The 19,749-nt window shown below is 30.5% G+C and overlaps 1 protein-coding gene and 1 pseudogene across 1 annotated transcript; one reads left to right on the top strand and one right to left on the bottom strand.

Annotated features, from left to right (window-relative positions):
* Window positions 1–468: 468 nt before the first annotated feature.
* Window positions 469–3,403, top strand: LOC114372852 (annotated as a pseudogene).
* Window positions 3,404–12,823: 9,420 nt separating this feature from the next.
* On the bottom strand, window positions 12,824–14,798 carry LOC114371028 (F-box/FBD/LRR-repeat protein At1g13570-like). Its single transcript, XM_028328431.1, has 3 exons — window positions 13,985–14,798; window positions 13,368–13,529; window positions 12,824–13,260 (listed from the first exon to the last, which is right to left on the bottom strand). Exons 1-3 carry the CDS (start codon window positions 14,765–14,767, stop codon window positions 12,955–12,957), a joined length of 1,251 nt encoding a protein of 416 aa, XP_028184232.1. The 5' UTR covers window positions 14,768–14,798; the 3' UTR covers window positions 12,824–12,954.
* Window positions 14,799–19,749: the final 4,951 nt, after the last annotated feature.

Here is a 19,749-nt window from a genome sequence, read left to right as displayed (position 1 = left end):
AAGCTTTCTTCTCGTTTTCCACTTTTTCCTACGGCATTGTCTCTGGTTCGTGGGGGTAGCAAGGTTGAGTGCAGCGGTGAAGGTGAAGTTTCCGGTGTCAAGCTTTGCGGTGGTCGGTGACAGCAAACAAGGTACGCAGATGACGTTTGTTCATCGCGGACGTACGGATGGCTTCTGAATCAAGTTGATCCGTAAGCTTGTTAATACTCTTCCGGATCAAGTTGATCCGTAAGAGGCTTCCGGATCAAGTTGATCCGGAAAGAGTATTAACAAGCTTACGGATCAAGTTGATCCGTAAAAAGCTTACGGATCAACTTGATCCGGAAGTGTATTATTTTTTGTATTTGCTGTTTTTGCATCTGTTTTTCCATTTATTTTCCTTTTTTATTTTAAATTACTAATTTTTTTGTATGGTCATTTTTTGTTTGATTTGGTTAGATGGATGAAGATGAGTGGATGTATGAAATAATGTCTGAATGAGCGGATATGGATTATGAAAATGCAGAATCATGTGGTGCGAATGAACCACATGTTGATTGTTCGGATGCGTTCAAGACTTCTCAGGTTATAATGTTAATGCTTGTCACATATTTAATAAAATGAAGACTGGTAGAAAACTTAAATTATGTGGATTTTGTAGGTGTTTGAGTGCCGAGAGGATGTTTTGCGGTGGGCTCGATCCGTGGCTCATGAAAACGGATTTGTGGCGGTGATTTTAAGGTCAGACACAAACACAGGTAGTAGAGGAAGGAGTACATTTGTGTTAATTGGCTGTGAAAGGAGTGACGAGTATAAGTGTAGGAAAAAAGAATTTGTTCGAAGAGACATTGGGACTAGGAAATGTGGGTGTCCCTTCAAGCTTCGTTGCAAGCCAGTGGCTGGAGGAGAAGGCTGGATGGTGAAGTTGATTTGTGGAGTGCATAATCATGAATTGGCCAAGTCATTAGTTGGACATCCATATGCGGGGCGATTGACTAAAGCTGAAAAAACACTTATTGCTGATATGACGAAGTCCATGGTGAAGCCAAGAAACATTCTGCTAACTCTGAAGGAACACAATGCCAATAGCTGTACGACTATTAAACAGATATACAATGCAAGAAGTGCATTCCGTTCTTCCATAAGAGAAAGCGATCTTGAAATGCAACATCTGATGAAGCTTCTTGAACGTGATCAATATATTTATTGGCACAGAATAAAGGATGAAGACGTGGTTCATGATATCTTTTGGTGTCACCCTGATTTAGTGAAGTTAGTCAACGCATGCAATTTGGTGTTTTTGATAGACAACACCTACAAAACAAATCGGTATAGACTCCCATTGCTCGATTTTGTTGGGATGAAACCGACTGGGATGACATTCTCTGTCGGTTTTGCATATGTGGAGGGTGAACGCGTTAATAATTTGGTATGGGCTTTACAACACTTCTGAGGCCTTTTTTTAAAGCGTGATGCCCTCCCTGGAGTTATTGTCACTGACAGAGACCAAGCATTGATGAATGCAGTGAAAGATGTATTCCCTGAATGCACAAATTTGTTGTGCATCTTTCACATAAACAAGAATGTGAAGGCTAAATGTAAATCACTAATTGCGCAAAAAAATGCTTGGGATTATGTCATGGATTGCTGGGGATCTCTGACTGATTGTCCTTCAGAACAACAGTTTGATGAATGCCTGAAGAACTTCGAAGTAGCTTGCGCACCTTGGCCAATATTTATTGACTATGTCAAGGAAACATGGATAATACCACACAAGGAAAAATTTGTTTATGCCTGGACTAATAAGGTGATGCACTTAGGAAACACAACAACAAACAGGTATGAAATTGTTCAACTATTTCTATTAACGTTGAAAAATTTATAGAATTGTATTATTTTATATGTTTATTTTTATTTGTGTATTTGAAATGTAGGGTTGAATCTGCTCACTCGTCTTTAAAAAGACTGTTACAAAATAGCATTGGAGACTTATGCAGTGTGTGAGATGTCATGAACAACATGATTACGTTGCAGCACACACAGATTAAAGCATCATTTGAAACAAGTACACATGTCGTTGGACATGTGTTCCAAAAAACCTTATACAGGAGGCTGCTTGGAATAGTTTCAAGGTATGCTTTAAATCAGATTGCTGCTGAATTTGAGCGTGTTCACTATGCTGGCAAGAATCCCTCAAGTTGTGGTTGCGTGGTGAGAACCACGCTTGGTCTTCCTTGTGCTTGTGAGCTATCCAAATATGTTGGTGGTTGCATCCCACTTGATTCAATTCATATGTTCTGGAGGAGACTCATTTTTTCAGACCAAGGGTTATCTGAGCCCGAAGTGGGCATCAAGGACGTAATGGAAACAATATACCAAAAATTCGAAGAACTTGATGTTTGTGGCAAGTTTACTCTAAGAAGTAAACTTTGGGAAATTGCACACCCTGATCAGAATTCGATGTGTCCTCATCCAGCAAAGGTTAACACAAAGGGGGCACCAAAGAAAACTACGAGTAGGAACCCAAGGTCAACAAAGCGTGATCCATCTTATTGGGAGTATGTAGATGCCTTTGAATCACAACAAAATAGCAATTCGTCCGTGAGACATACTGCATCATCCTCTGAGCAACTGAATCAAAGAACGATGATGCCTATGTTGGACCAGTTTCAGCCATTTATGCACGACTTCATTGATAAGATTGTTGATGTCAAAGGTGATGGTAACTGTGGATATCGGTCGGTTGCCGGTTTATTAGGTATGGGTCAAGACTCTTGGTCGGTGGTCCACAACCATCTGCTTAAAGAACTTGCCAATTTCTCAGAAGACTATATCAAGCTCTTTGGTGGCACAGAGAGATTTGAGGAATTAAGGATGTCACTACTTGTTGATGGGTTAACCAAAGTATGTAATTTATGAATTTGATTTTTAAAACTTTAGTTTGAAATTAAGTTTGACGTGTATATTTGTTTTATTGAGGTGACAACGGATAAGTGGATGAATATAACGGACATGGGACATGTCATTGCATCAAGGTATAACGTAATCATTGTATCCTTGTCTAAACAACAAAGCATGACATTCTTTCCCCTTAGAAGTCAACTACTGACAAATTCTTCATTGCATCGTATAATTTGTATCGGTCATGTGTATGACAATCATTTTGTTGAGGTACATTGTAGATATGAAGTGTTTTTTTTTATGATTATGCAATGACTTTTGTAGGATTGAGTTAACATTTTTTTCGCATACACAACAGGTTTATTTAAAAGAACGTTGTCCCTTATCATCTGTATCATTGTTATGGTCTAGCAATTGTCATCCGCAGGCGAAGTCATGGCCAAATCCATATATTAGCAGAATGCAGCATTACAAGAGCTTCGTGATGTTCAAGAGAGACTATGTTGACTTAAATGATGATTGAACATGTAATTTATAAATGCATGATCATTTTGAACATGTAATTTATTTGTTACGTCTACAACAAAATTAACAAAATTATTACTTAATTCTAAAAAAACATGTATGATATATCATTGTCTGACTTGACTACACATTGTGAAAAACCGTGTATGATAAATTGTTGTCTGCATTAACATAAAGCGCGTGAAAGGACCCTGCACAGCATGACTACACATGCAAATCTGATGCAAGCTAAAGCATGTCATGTCATTCGTGTAGTTGACAACACATACAGAAAGCATGTGCATGCGTATTTTCAATCTTTAAAAAATGCAGCACTAATATTAAAACTCATCTATATATATGGCACAACCTAACCTTGTAAGAATGCACAAGTTTTAGTATCAACCCAAGTCTTACAAAAAACTATGGCATTCTTGGGAGAGACAAGCAGTCAGACAGTTGTGAACTCCACATTAGGTTTTATTTTTCCAAATTGATCCATTGTTCACAACGACAATGGTGTTTCCTTCCAAGCTTCCACTCCAGTTCCCATTCGAGTACCTAACGGGTGTGATTTTCAAACGTTAAAAACCAGAATACACAATACCCTTAAGCTAACCGACAAGCAATTTTTGGATGAAATTTACTATCGGCAGTCTTTCACGTATGCAGGTAATCAGTTTCGGTTTCAATGTATGCAACTGAAAGATGATGCTGATGTTAACACAATGTTAATGTGTAATCATGAATTTTCGTTTGTTGGTCCGATTGAGTTATTATGTAGCATTGCTAGAATCCCAGATGGTATTTTAAACTTACTTGAAACTACTATGACCCATACTTATGATGCCCTGCTATATTACAATGGGAGGTGGAATATGTCACGCCAAAATGAGTTTGTAGGTTACTCGTTCACAGGAAAAAATCCCAAAAACTTTGACATTCCCACCGGATGTACCATGGATGAACTGAAGGATTTGATCAAACAAGTTGCACCTCGTGGGATTCCCCCTTATGGTGTTGATGAAACATAAATGGTAACGCGATTGTTTTTTCGGAAACCATGTCACCATGAGTATTCAGAAAAAGTTATAAAATTTGAAATAATTGAACTCAAAACCAACGAGGACGTGATGAAGGTGCTCATTGAGTCTAACTACTGGAAAAAGATTGGGCCAATAGAAATTTTAGCTGTTTTCAGTAAACCTTTACCGCAAATGGAAGACGAGTTGTCCTTGTCGCAAAATTAGCATGAGTTAGTTAGTTGTAGTATTTGATGGAAATTTAATTTCATTCAACTATGTTGAAGTTAATGTACTGTTTGAATTCATGTATTGCATAATTGTTTTCAATTACAAGAATCTCAACTAAAAAAATAGATTTTTATATATAACAAACTAATTAATAAATTGTTTTTCTTCTTACGGATCAAGGTGATCCGTATGTTGATCCGTAAAAAGAAAAACAAGCAGGGACAATTTTGCCATTTAATAGCTTTGCTGGGTGCACCAGCAATAATGCTGCACTAGCAACACTCAAAGTCTATTCTATCTTTCATTTGTATTTTTTCACCCCTTCCTCCTTCCTGGTACCCTACTCCCTCCCTCTCTTCCTTCAACCCTTCTCCTCCCAACTTCTTCTCTCTTCCTCTTCCCTTTCACAACTCCTCTCCTTCTCAACTCTACCCTTTCACTTTCCAACCACCTCCAACCCTTCTCCCTCTTCTTCACCCACTCCTATGAGGTACCTTTATTTTTCCATTAATTTGTGTTCAAGGAAATCGTAATTATGACACAACAAAATATATTTATACTTTTTTATTAAAAAAAGATAATCAAATCACAATTCCGTTGTGTATTATGACACAATAGAATTATAATTTTGTTACTTATCTTTTTTTGGTTTAGAAAATTATAATAAAATCATAATTCTTTTGTAACTTTGAAAAAACAACCCGATGAAATTCTAATTATGTTGTGTTAAGAGAGATTCAAAAGAAAAATAAAAATAAAAACATAATTTTATTGTTATGTTTGGAGCCATAAAAAAATGTACATTTTTATAGATTTGTCATCCTTCATTTGATACTTAAGGTGACAATTAACCATATTTCATTGATCCAACCTTTTTAGCATCATGTTTTCCAAATAAGTATTATTTGTACTGTAATTAATAATCATAAAGATTAATAGATAAGCCATTTAAAATAAAATTCTTACACATGAAGTCATTGTCATTGAATGTTTCTAGTTCCTTCTATTGAACATCAAACAAATTTTCGAGTAGAACATGCTTGACAAAGGGTACAGTGATGAGAACGGAAGTGACTTAATTTGTGCATGGTCAGGAAATTCACATCTTAAAATTGTTAGTACAAAGATTGAAAAACACAAACTATAAATTATGGTTGAGTCACAAAATATGTGGCTGTCTTTAAGATGTTTCACAGCTTTGCTTACATTGGGTAGTAGTGTATAATCTCGTTGTCCCGAGGATAAAACAACCCTCTAAAGTTAAGTAAGAGCACTCTCTGCAAAGAAGAGAATCCAACAAACCAAGGCCCACACATTAATAAAATTTGCTCGGAAACAAAATATATAGGAAAACTCAATATTTAGAAAACAACAATTCTTTCAGTTTTCCAAATTTTCTCTCTCTATTTTTTAATAGAATTCAAAACCTCCTTTTATAACATGAAAATCATCACAATCATTCACTTAAATAATGTTAAGAACCAATAAAGTAGATTAATAATTAGCTTCACAACAACTAGAAAACTTTAAGATAGATTAATTAACTTCCAACGGCTAAAAAATATCAAATCAAATAAGCTAGTTATCTTTACAACGACTAATTGAAAAGACATTAACTTAGATTAATTTTTTTAATAATAAATCATTCAATAAAAGTGGGGTATTCTTGAGTGATTTATTTTTTTAAAAAATCTAAGTTAACGTGTTTAATTTTAGTTGTTGTAAAGATAACTAATCTAATTTAATATTTTTTAGCCATTGTGAAGCTAATTATTTTCTATCTTAAAGTTTTTCTGGCCATTGCGAAGCTAATCATTAATCTGGTTTAATTGTTTTTAACACCATTTAAGTGAGTGATTGTGATTTTCATGTTATAAAAAGAGGTTCCGAGTTTTGAAAAAATAGAGAAAAAGAATTTGGAAAACTGAAAGAATTGCTGTTTCCTGAAAATTGAGTTTTCATCTTTTATATTTCTGAGCAAATTTTATTATTGTGTGGTGCTGGGTTGTTGCCTTGTTGGGTTCTCTTTTGTGCAGCCCATAGTTTTATAGGCTTGTTTTATTCTAGGGATGATGCAGATATACATTGTTGTACAATTCAGGTAGAGCCACAAAATGTCTTAAGGAGAGCGATCAAGTCTACAACTCAACCTTAATTTATGGTTTGTGCTTTTTCAGTCTTTGCAACAAAAATTATATATATAAACTCCAAAACTAACAAAGGCAATTCATTTTGTGAATGTTAAAACAATATGTGTGCTTTGATTTGCGTAGAAAGCATTTGTCAGCTTAGCTTGCATGCATGAAATCTAAATCAAAAGGTATAGTTTGTTATACCAGGATCCAAGGTTTTAAACTACAAATGCAAATACGTTCCAAATACGAAAATTGAGGAACATTATTAGAATATGTTTAATTAAAACTTTAAAGTCGCAATACTGTTATAAACCTCCACGTGAAACTATATATGACAAGATGATTTAAACTATGTTCCTTTACTACGCTCAACAAACAATCCATTAATATTAGGCACCATCAAATTTAATATAACATTCATTTTGATAAAAGAAATAAATAAAACAAGATTTCTTGCAATGTAGTTCATGGTTCAAAAACAGTGAAAATTATACGATAATTTTAAAAGGGAAGCCAAAATTTTCAAATTTTTATGCAGAAACCTAGAAGAGAAGCCACATCTTCAACTAATCTAGCAACTAATCTTTTTAAAGAGGCAAAAAATGAAATTAATGAAATGAAAAAAAATGATTTCTTGTTATGTGGGTGAATGATTCAAAAACAATGAAATTTATAACAATTTTAAAAGGGAAGCCAAAATGTTCAAATTTGTATGCCAAAAAGAAAAACTTTTTTTTAAAGAATTATCTAAAATAGATTTGTATGGTAACAAAAGTGAAGAACTAAAATTAAAATCAAATTGAATGACAGGATAATCAAATCATGGTGTAAAAAAATGAAAAAAGATGGAGAGAGGCAAGAATCAATAGATCACCTGAGTTAAAAAAAGTCGCTAGAATTACATAAGTCAATGGAGGGAAAATGCTTTCCTTTGAAGAATACGGAAGCAAGTGATCCTTGTTACTCTCTTAATTATAATGATCAATGGTATTAACTGTAGAGTGAGAATTTTTATTTTATAATATTAGTTATTATATTTATTAAATATAATTAATTTTAATAATATTATGGATTTCAATACATTTGTTCCAGTCAAAAAATAAATTCAATACATTTATTAAATATAATTATTAAATGTATGGATTGTCAAATGAATCTCTCTCTCTCTACACACAAGTAAGAAATAATGACGCATGAAAATATAAATCAAGAGTGGGGTGAATTAGATTCAAATCAATTTTAAATCCAATTGAAATTTTTTTCGCAAGGTGCATCCTTTAATCTAGTTGAAACAAGAGATTTAGGTGCGTTGCAAATATTCTTAAATTTCTTAAACACAATTAAACATTTACACAATGAGACAAAGCAAATATCAACACGTAAATGTTAAGAAACTTAAGCAAGAAACAATAAAAGAGTTGAATGGGTTAGAAAAAAGATGAATACAATTTATACTCGTTTTGGTTTCGAAGAAATCTATATCTAGTTGATCCATAATAACCTTACTTGAATCTTTTCACTATAATATTTGAGTTACAATCAAACTCACATGCAAATGCAATCAACAAATACACTAAGCCTTAAAAATCTATCAAGAATTACAAACCTACATGTAGAAAACACACTACATGAATACAATTGAGTAATCCATTTAATGAAAATTGAAAATGAATCACAAATTAAGGAAAGATTTCACTTAATAAGTGAAAGATGTGGACATTTAAAAATACTTCCTATGTAGTATCAACTTTTCTTCATTATCATATGCAAAAAGATCCATTGATTCCAAATGTAAAAAAAAGAATTTCAATCAAATGATCAAAAGGAGATGACACTCACACTTCCTAAAGTTCTCTTAATGAAAATCACAAAATAAAAAATGAAAGAATAAGTGTCATACAAGAAGTCATTTGAAAATCTCATTTTTACAAATAACTAATTATATTTCCACATAGTCGATTGTTTGTGAAAGCAAAAAACTCTTTAAAATCAAATAGTCGATTAGGCACTAAGGATAATTGACTAAATGCAAATCTATCTCAATTCTGATATACAAAGGCCATGATGAGTTTGCAAAATATTCTTTAAAATATTTAAAAATATATTTTAATTATTAATATATATATATATATATTGCTGTATTTTTTATTGACTAAAATTAAATATATTCTTAAATATTTAACTAATATATAATAAAAGAAAGTTTGACTAATATGTATTTTTGAATATATAGGTAGTTTTAAAAAGGTTCAAAATAATTAGAAATTAAAATCACCAAACATTTGAAATAATAATAATAATAATAATAATAATAATAATAATAATAATAATAATAATAATAATAATAATAATAATAGTAGTAGTAGTAGTAGTAGTAGTAGTATATTAGAATGATATATATTTGATGTTTTATATTAACAATATTGAAATAATCAAATAAAATTTGAACATAAATATTAATTAAATATTTAAAATATTTTTTAATTAGAACTATATATTATAATATTTTTAATTGACTAATATATTTTAAATAAATTTTTACATAATTGACTAAAATAAATATTTTTAATTTCTAATATATTTTCAAATATATAGTTAAATTAAAAAATTAAAATAATATATATTTGAATTTTCTACTAAAAAATTAAAATTATAAAATATAATTTAATATAATTATTAATTTTATATTTATAATAATATATAAATAAAAATAAGATACATGTATAATAATAATAATAATAATAATAATAATAATAATAATAATAATAATAATAATAATAATAATAATAATAATAATTTTTTGAATATAATATCCAATTTAACTTAATAATATTATAAAATTCTATAAATTAACTAAATGTAATAAATACAATGCATGTTTCTTAAATGTATAGATTCTTACATGAATATATATAATTGATAAACATCGAAATTTTTTCTTCTATAATTATTGTATTTAATATATAATTAATTCAATACATTTATTAAATGAGGAAATAAATATAATACATTTTTACCTTTTTTAATAACTAATAATTTTTTTTAAAAAAAAAATAAGGATTCATATGTATAATAATATAGAATAAATTATATTTTCCTACCCTAATTAAGATATGCCCATATTATACTATTCTGCCTCCTTATTTTGAAATATATAATTTAATCTAATTGATATAGCACCTTTAAAATAAATAACGTTTTCTACTCTTAAGAGATGCTAGAATTACATTGTCTCTCCCTTCTTTTGTTAAAATATATAGTTTAATATATTTAATTTAATAAAGTTAAAAAAATTCTTTAAATTATTTTAAAAAATATACTAAAATATTTTAACGGACTAAACTATTATTCATCACTTGATAAAAGACTTTTTAAGTGTATATATAGTTAATATTAAAATGATTAATAATAAATTATTATTATTATAATTTTAAAATTAAATTACAAGATAAATTTATATATATATATATATATATATATATATATATATATATATATAAATTAAAAAGTTTGTGGGAGTTCTCCTTTTAACTAAGTTATGGTTAAGGACATCAAGAATTAGTAAAATGTCTCACATTACATTGCAAGAACGCGCATAAATACATGCTATATAATATTTAAGCTATTCAATGTAATGGATAAGGTTAGAACAATGCTAATTTTGATCAAACCAACTTTACACTTAATTGTAATGGATTCTGATTCACGATAAACAAGAAACATCAATCCATCATCTATATATGTATAGACACTTAAACATCGATCAAGACAAACATATGGAGGACCATCAAAGAATATTGAAGAGCATGGTATGAAGGAGTTTAATTAGCTTGAGATGAACCATGACTAGAGTAAGGTTTAGGAATCTCCAAGAGGAGCTTAACAAGAAGATATACTCACTCATGGAGAAGGAAAGGGAAGCCAGGCTCAAAGAATTGCATCAATTATATTTATAAGTGATATAGAAAAAAAACTTTTTACATTCATTCTTTTAGAACCAATTTAAAAAACTGATTTTTTTTAACGGGAAAATAAAATATCATTAACAACAGCCACACAATGTGGCTAAACAAAGGATGCAACGAGAGAGGCAAGGGCAAAGCCTCCTTCACGAATCAAGGAATAATATAATTCAGAAAACTACTAAACTAGAACAAATAAAGTTTTAAGTGATACATTCTGTAGGATGTAAGCACTAGTTATGAAATGTTAAACCAAATCCACGATAGTCTTTGTAGAACTGGCATTGCACGAATAAGTGATTTACCTCTTCAACATCACTGGGGCACAACACACACTCCAAATTATCAACATCAATACCCCTACGATGCAAAGCTAACCCAAACTCAGACTTTCTATATCGTAGGAATCTACATCGATAGAAGAATCGATATAAGATGTCTTTTTAACCCATGTTAATTAAATGTTTAAAGTGCAGTAGCGGATATTATTTTTCTCAACAATCTCTTCTTTTTTATGATAACAAACAATTATCCTATCCCTAAATTCATTACCCTTGATGATCATACAATACAACAATAAGAAAAACTTTAAGATTTGACGGATCCATTAATTTCATAACAGATTGAAATCCTAGGATTAAGATTGATCCTACAAAACCTTAAATTGTATTTCCCTTACAAGTTGGTTAATTGGGTATGGTAGAATCTTTGATTATGGAATAAACTAAGGCAACTTCAAGTTTGATTAGATCTTAATAATCAAACAAATCAATAATGCTAATAGCCCAATTGATAAGACCAACATAAGTTCTTATAAAAAATAGGATAAACCAGATCACAACATAAATTTCGCTATAGCCCTAGTTATGGGTTTAGTTATTTATAACATTATAACAAAATCAAAACAAAATAACATGCAAAAACAATCCATAACTTGACAAGAAGAAAGATAGAGGAAAATCCTTTCACTTAGATGATATAGAAGTACAACTCTGCAAGTTTAATGGTCAAATGCATACCAATAATCTCCTTGAAGACTATGGAACAGGGCAACAATATAGCTCTCAAGTGTGCTCTTAGGCTACTACACTTCTATCTAGGAGAGAAGAAAAAGATATGATAACAGAAATTAAAATAAGACTCTCTAAAACCACATAAAAATTAAGGGTATATTTTCATGAACCCTAAAAAAGACACATTTCTCTTTCATTAGAAATGTACAAGGTAAATTACTTGATCGGGCATGTTAAATTGCACAGTTTTATAACCTATTAACATCAACTCATACATAATTGAGCACAAAAATGCATAATATTGGGCAATTCTTGATGTTAGCCCATATTAGTGTTGGGTTATCATGCAAATGAAGTTAGCTCATGTATTGACCAAGATTTATAATTTAAATGATATTACTACAATTTGCCTCCAAAGAAATCCCCTACCACTCCATGTGTTTTTTGACAGTAAAACACTTCATATTAATATTTTCCCATTGAAACCTCCTTCTCCAACTTAAATCCCATCCCCATTCATTCCCTTGCCAATCCCCCAACTCCACCACCTTGCAAAGTTTTTGTTATGAATTTAAGAATAACCAAAAACTCACCCCCCTTCCATCTCCTAACTCCCTCGATATCTCTCTTTGAACCCCCACCTCCATGTTAACGGTAGGTCTCCAAAAATCATCAAGTTTGAAGAAAATTGGAAAGTTAATAAGATTATGAATTAATTAAAGACTAGAAAAATCTATAAATGACCCGTATTTTCCTTATATAAAAAGGTAGAAGAATAGTTTATCATTAGTAACATCCATAGGTACAACATAAAACTCAACTTCACCCAAAATTAGACGAATAGGATAGTTATTAGATTCTATTTTTTTTTTTTAAAAAAAAATACTAGAAACGTTGTCTAACTTAAGCCTGAATTTCACTATGGATTTTGGCCAATTATCTTAGCGTAAGTTTTTATAATATTTTTAAAACTTATAATTTTCAAAAATTAAATATAAATTAAAAAACTTTACTACTTTAATATATTGTTTTTATATAACATGATTATTTTTAAGATATGTCCCTCTTATCATGCATGAAAAAAAAAACAATAATTCAACTTTAAGAGGGTGTGAAAGAGTTGTGTGTAACTAGCAAAAGTTACAATAGAACAAAGCAAGAGATGAGGAGGAGTTGGGGATTGAATGATAACAAATACAATCACCAATCAATCAAATGATAAATCAATGAACTCAACTACTGCACTTTTTGAAGCTCGTGCCATTTGTTTCAGTTCTCGTCCAACACTAGATATGGAATATTGATGTTGTTGATGATCATGAGCAGGAACAATGTAGAAAGTAAGGAGCTCCAATGATGTGGAATTAGCCAGCAAAAAACGTATGAAGTTCATTGTATTCTCACAGGGTTTGTAAGCTTTTATATGCACAGTCAGAAGGTGACTAAGGCAACAACCATTGTACTTTGACTTCTCCAATATTTGTGGCAGATCCACGCCAGCGATATAATTACCCTACAAAAAAAGAGAATATGAAGAAGACAAAGGAAAAAGAAAATGAGTCGAAATATATCATAATTTTAAAAATAAAAAAACTAAGAAGCATTGGTCTTCTCGGTCACCTGTATAAAAAGTTTCTCTAGGTTTGGAGAACTTTTAAGTAGGGAAATAACAAACAGAAGCTCTGTTGTATCGTCGAAATTCACACCTTCCAATTCTAGAGATTCTAAGCAGTTGAGTGGTTTTTGCAAACTCTTTGGAAGGGTATAAGCTGTGGAAAAGATCTATAAAAACAAACATAAAATTTGTGATAGGCATTAGTATATGTCCAACTAGAAAATACACAACATTCTACACATAATACAAGGCGCGCACCAAATTAAAAATATTGATCAATGGTCTTTTTTACCAATGATAGATAAAAAACTTAGAAAATCACATCAGATTGTCATGTTAGGCAGGAGGGATGGTACGTACATAATACTATCAAAGTAAAACCATATCTTTTTTAATGCACTCGTAGTCCTTGGCTTTATATTTATGAAAAATATAGATAGCTCAATAGCTTACATTTGTTTGAACAAAAATCACTCAATGTAGAATCATGCCATTGGAAAAAAAGAAAAAAGTTGTATATATCAACTAATTAATTACTATGGTGTTGTTCTATAGTTTTAGATAAAATCTACCAAGCTAACAAATAATATCATATCAAATCAACAACATTAAATAAACTGACCTGAATGTAACCTTCTGTGAAACACATGCTTTCAACTTCCGACAAGCCTTTGATCAAATTTGATATTGTATCCATGTCAAAGTTATCCCCAGGATTATCAGCCATGAGTGAAACATCAGTCATTCTTTTAGCTTTCTCCAAATAAATTGACTTGATAACTTGTTCACCTTGTACATGTAAGACTTCGAGAGCAGGAGAGGACACATTGATACACTCAAAACCAGAACAGTATGAAATGGAGAGCATCTCAAGTGATGGACAACCAAACATAAGATCAATTGCACTGGACTCAAATATAATATCAACTAAGATAAGGTAAACCAAACTTTTAAAGCTAGAAAAATTAGGCACAGTTGATAATTTAAAATTCTGAAGTTGAAGATACGTCAATCCCTGACAAGAGAAGATATGAGATGGTGTTTCACAAGGATCTGTTTGAAGGTTCCAAAGCTCAAGTTCTTTAATCCCTTTTCTTGATAAACAAAGAATCCACTTGTTAAGGGATTCAATTTTGATTGGCACATTTTCGGGAATGCAAAGAACAAACTCATCTAATGGTCCATCGTGAATCAAAAGAATTTCTGTAATAGTACTTGAAACTTCATGAAGTTCTAAATCCCTACACTTTTGAAAAAAATCATTTGAAAAATCAAGTTTGGGGACAGAAGTCCACTTATATCTCCATTTACTTGATAATAAACTCGTTCTAACCACATCTTGCAATTGCAAGCGTTGTAGAATAAAATCAATCAAATGACTTGGTAAATCACTAATTCGATCCATGGGGTCAGCAACAACAATCTTATGGAACCGGGCCGTCATTAGTACGTAACCTAGAAATTAAAGCATAGGGTAAATTGTATCATTAAAATTATAAAGCTACAAAAATTATATGCATCCCTATTCAGCTATATTACATACGTACACGCCTAAAAGTGCATAATTTAGACACCTTACTGCCTTTTGGATGCTTCAAAATGTCCTTATATATATAAACATGATTTCTTGTTATATATGCAAAACGTCGTTCAAAAACAATGGAAGATTATACCGCAGTTTTAAAAGGGAAGCCATAAGTTTAAAATTTATGTGCAGATATGTAGAAGCCACAACTTCAACGAATATAGCAAAAAATATTTTTTGAAGTAGCAAAAAATATTTTTTAAAGTAGCAAAAAATAATTATTCCATAAAATAGAAAACATGATTTCTTGTTATGCGATCAATTGTTTAAAACAATGCAAATTATACCATAATTTTAAAAGGAAACCGAAATGTTTAAATTTTTATGCAAAAAAGAAGAATTTTTTTTAAAGAATTAACAAAAAGAGCTTTATTTGATGGGAAAAAATGAAGAACTAATCAAAATCAAGTTCAATAACAAGATAATCAAATCATGGAGAAAAAATGAAGAGAGGTTGAGGATGGTAGGAAGAAACTAATCACCTGAATTTAATAAAGAAAATCAATAGAGGAAATCTTCTTCTTTGATGAAGATATAGAATCATATACTCTTTTTTATAAAGGTGAAAAACGAAAGTAACGGCACTGCTATTCATTTATGGTATTAAATAGTGAGCAATAAATTTTATTTCATGTTATTAATTGTTGTATTTATTACATTTATTAGAAAATTGATTTTAATAGTTTTATTTTGTATCATTAATTATTGTACTCCTAGTCATAGGACTTCAACACATGGCCGATTTAGGTCTGGTTTACAACATGGCCATTCGTCCCTACCATTTGGCAATTTGGGAAACTATTAATATCTTTAGTTTTATGTATTCTTTTGGCATATATAGGGTTTCAAAAGTGGGAATTACCCTTTTATATGTATACGATGATATTACTTAGGAATATTGTATGACTTTTAATATTGATAATCTTGAGTAATGATATGATATATGTTTGTATTATCCACCACTGATGACTAAATTGTACGTTTAAGGGTGATACCTTTTAGGGTGTTACATGTGAGCTACGTTCAAATCTAGTTGGCTATTATTTTCTATTTTTATAGGATTTTAGGTAATAATACATGTAATGAGTCAATCTAGTCTGGTTTAGAAAATTGGTCATCGGTTTTTAAGCTAAATCACCCAGGTCTTACCAGGAAAAATGCACAATCAATCGATTCGATAACTAGCTCGTACCGCTAATATCACTAGGTCTCAGTTCGATCGGCTAGCCTAAGCAAGTTTTTACGACTATGCTCCCACCCTTCTATTTTGTATAGTAATTTAATGTTTAATTTTAAAAAACAAAAAAATTATATATATATTTTTGTCTGTCATGCCCTTTGTCACTCATTTCTCTCTTCTCTATCATTTGTGTTACCAACATTGAATTTCTAGTTTCTAATAAAATTCACAGATTCTAATTCTCTTTCACTTTCAACACCCTTTCTATTAATCCTCAAATTAAACTTGAACACATATAAAACAAAACTAGCTATGTTTGACACACAACATTACAATGTACAAATATCATTTGCAAACCCTTATTGAACGCTATAATCAACCATACAGTGATGGACTATAAAATTTGTTTGAATCCGTAGAATCAATGTTTGAATCCGTCCGCATCCATTTTGTTCATAATTAATCCATAGAATTAGTGTTTCAACCCCTTCTTATGCATTTTGTTAATAATTTTGATTTACAATGCATAATAGGAATTTGTGTGGTTGTGTGTCTTTTGTGTGGTTGTATGTCAAATACACTAAAAAAAACATATTTTTTAGTATGCATATTTAAAGATGGTCGTTGAAAAACTATCATCATTTGAGTAGTGATAACAATTTTATAAATACTCTCAACATTTCAAAAGATTTTGAAATTATAACATACTAGTACTAAACCGGTGGATGAAATGCCTACGAACCACAAAATACGGCCGATTTAACTTGGTTTAACATTGGGCAAATGACAATAACATCCATTCAACTGCAGTTCTGATGTGATTGCCTAATTAGACCGGCCATAGGTTCAATCTCCGAAAGTAACCGCCCTACTTCTTATTTATGGTATTAAATATAGAGAGAATTTTTATTCCGTGTTGCATTTATTACATTTAATAGATGATTAATTTTAATAGTTTTACTCTTGAATATTAATTGTTGTATCTATTATATATTTAATTAATTTCAATATTCAACACATGGTACCTTGACGTTATCACCAATGTTGAGTTGGCCATTACAGTCTGGTTTGCTATAGCATGGTCATTCATTCTTACTGTTGCACCATTTGTCCAATTGGGAAGCCATTTAGGTTCCTTCTTATTTTCTCACCACCTCTCCATCTTATCAAATTTTCATTTTATGTTATTTTTGTTTTATGTTTGTTCTCTGTGCGGGAGTATTTGAATATGAAATACAAGGATACTAGACAAAGACATTTATTTTATGTTTGTTGTGTGTGCCCAAGTGAGATTTGAAGGAGAAAGGGATTGCAACATTCAAATCGAGGTTTTGACACTCAAACTTGGGTTTGTCTTTTTCAAAAAGAAGATTTGTTGTTCAATTGTGACTAAATGAGTTTCTTTAATATTTTAGGGATGCTGACGTATTACGGAAAAAACTACAATTTTTTTCATAATGACTTAATTTTGTTACCAACATAATGGTAAATGTGTAAAATTTAAGGTAATTTTTTTTTTAAAAAAAATTAAGTGATAAAATTTGTAAGATAATAATAGATAACTGATAAAATATGTAAAATAATAAGTACCATATGTATTTTTCTAATTAAACAAATCTACATGCATTGAGTGATTTTTCTTAAAGGGAATGTAAGTTACTAGCCTCTACTTTGCATAAATAAAACTAGGGGTGGAAATAGGTCAGACCGGTCTATAGGGGCCTACAACCTGACCTACATAAAGCCTGGTTTGCACTGACCTATTTAATTAAAATGTTAGACTCAGGCTTTTTTAAAAGCCTATTAAATTAAATAGACCAGACTTAGGCTTATTAAAAAGTCTTATAAGCCTGATAGGCCGACCTATATATATGTATATATACTTATATTATTTTTTGGATACCAATATATACTTATATTATTTTTTGGGTATCAATATATACTTATATTACTTTTTGGGTACAATTAATTTTTTTTAAACTAGCAGACTTTGATTACACATTACTGTTCCATAATTTCAATTGTTATAATCAAGTAAGACTTTAATTACAATTTAGGTGTGAGTTATGTGCCCATTTATATTCCTTATTATTTCTTATTGACTTTCCTATTCCTGTTAATGTTAATGTTTCCTTTTCATTATTTTTATATTCCTCATTATTTTTATTGGCTTTAACTCTCTTATTACGTTCCTATTCCAGAGCAAAACAATATTAAAGATTTAATTTGAAGAAAACTTTTAAAAAGACTATCAAGCCATACTAGACTTTTAAAAAGGGCAGATCGAACCAAAGTAAAAGCCTTTGATAGGCTATAGGCCAGACTCAGACCTAAAAAATTCATCGTAGGTTAAGCTCAGGCCTTTTAAAGCTTGGCCTGACCTGAACTATTCCCACCCCTAAATAAAACCAAGGATTAGTATTATACATCATAAATGATATGATTTTATTTTGAAATTTGCTCACACATCCCTTCTACCTAACATGATCACATGATTTGATTTTTTTAAGTTGTTATTTTGATATTTTTACACACATTCTTTCTATCTAATAATTTACTAAACAAATGAATGAAGAAATACATTTAACAAGTGTTGGGTCAGCACAAGTATTAAATTAAACGAAAATGACAATTAGGAAAAAAGTGATCCTCATCTACTAACTTAACATTTGTCAAATGTATTTCACTCATTCATTACTTAATAAATTATTTGGTAGAAGATAAATGTATAAAAATATCAAAATAACAACCTTATAAATCAAATCATGTGATCATGTTAACAAAAATTACATAAACAATGATAATAATTCCATAGTTCATATATTGTTTTAGTTCCTATTTTGCAAAAATTACACGAACGACAATGATAATAATTCCATAGTTCATATTTCTTCTTCTAGTTTGTAGCTATTATTTTTGCATTCCCTCGATGGAACTTTGGGAGAATAAACGAAGGACAACTAGGTAGTGAGGCTTCTCAAAACATAACACGAAAACGAGAAAACTATATTTTTTTAATTTTGGTTTTGAAAAGTAAGCTAAAATTGTTTAAAAACCATTTCAATCCCCCTTTTTTTTTTGCCCAAACAAGTTTTGTTTTCAAATTTCATTTTGAAAACTAAAAATTTACCACCAACCACTCCAAATGGAGCCTAAATTAACCAACCTAACTACTTTATTGGGTTTCCTATACAAAATACTAGAGTATATGACAGATTAACGTGGATTACCTTGATAGGTGATCTACAAATTATTGTCATTTGATCAATCTCATATAATTATTGATTAATGATTAATCTAACGGCTAAAAGATGTGGTGCATTGTAGACCACTTACAAAGGTGATTCACGATAGAATCCATCATATTATACATTATATCAAATGATCAATATATTAATTATTTCTTATAATTTTGATCCCTTAATTTTTTAAATTTATAATTTTGGTTCCTCCATATTTAATTGTAATTGCAATGGCCACCCTTCCTTCTCCAACTTCTTGGCTCGTTCTTTGTCACATCGCCCAAACAACTACTGCCACCGCTCTTCTCTCCCATTACCCTCCTTCACTCTCTCATGTTGCTGCCCAAGGCATTCTTCTTCCAACCTCTTCACTTCCTACG

Source organism: Glycine soja, chromosome 2, assembly GCF_004193775.1.
Source record: "Glycine soja cultivar W05 chromosome 2, ASM419377v2, whole genome shotgun sequence".
Lineage (NCBI taxonomy): Eukaryota > Viridiplantae > Streptophyta > Magnoliopsida > Fabales > Fabaceae > Glycine > Glycine soja.
This window is presented reverse-complemented; position numbering and strand designations above follow the sequence as displayed.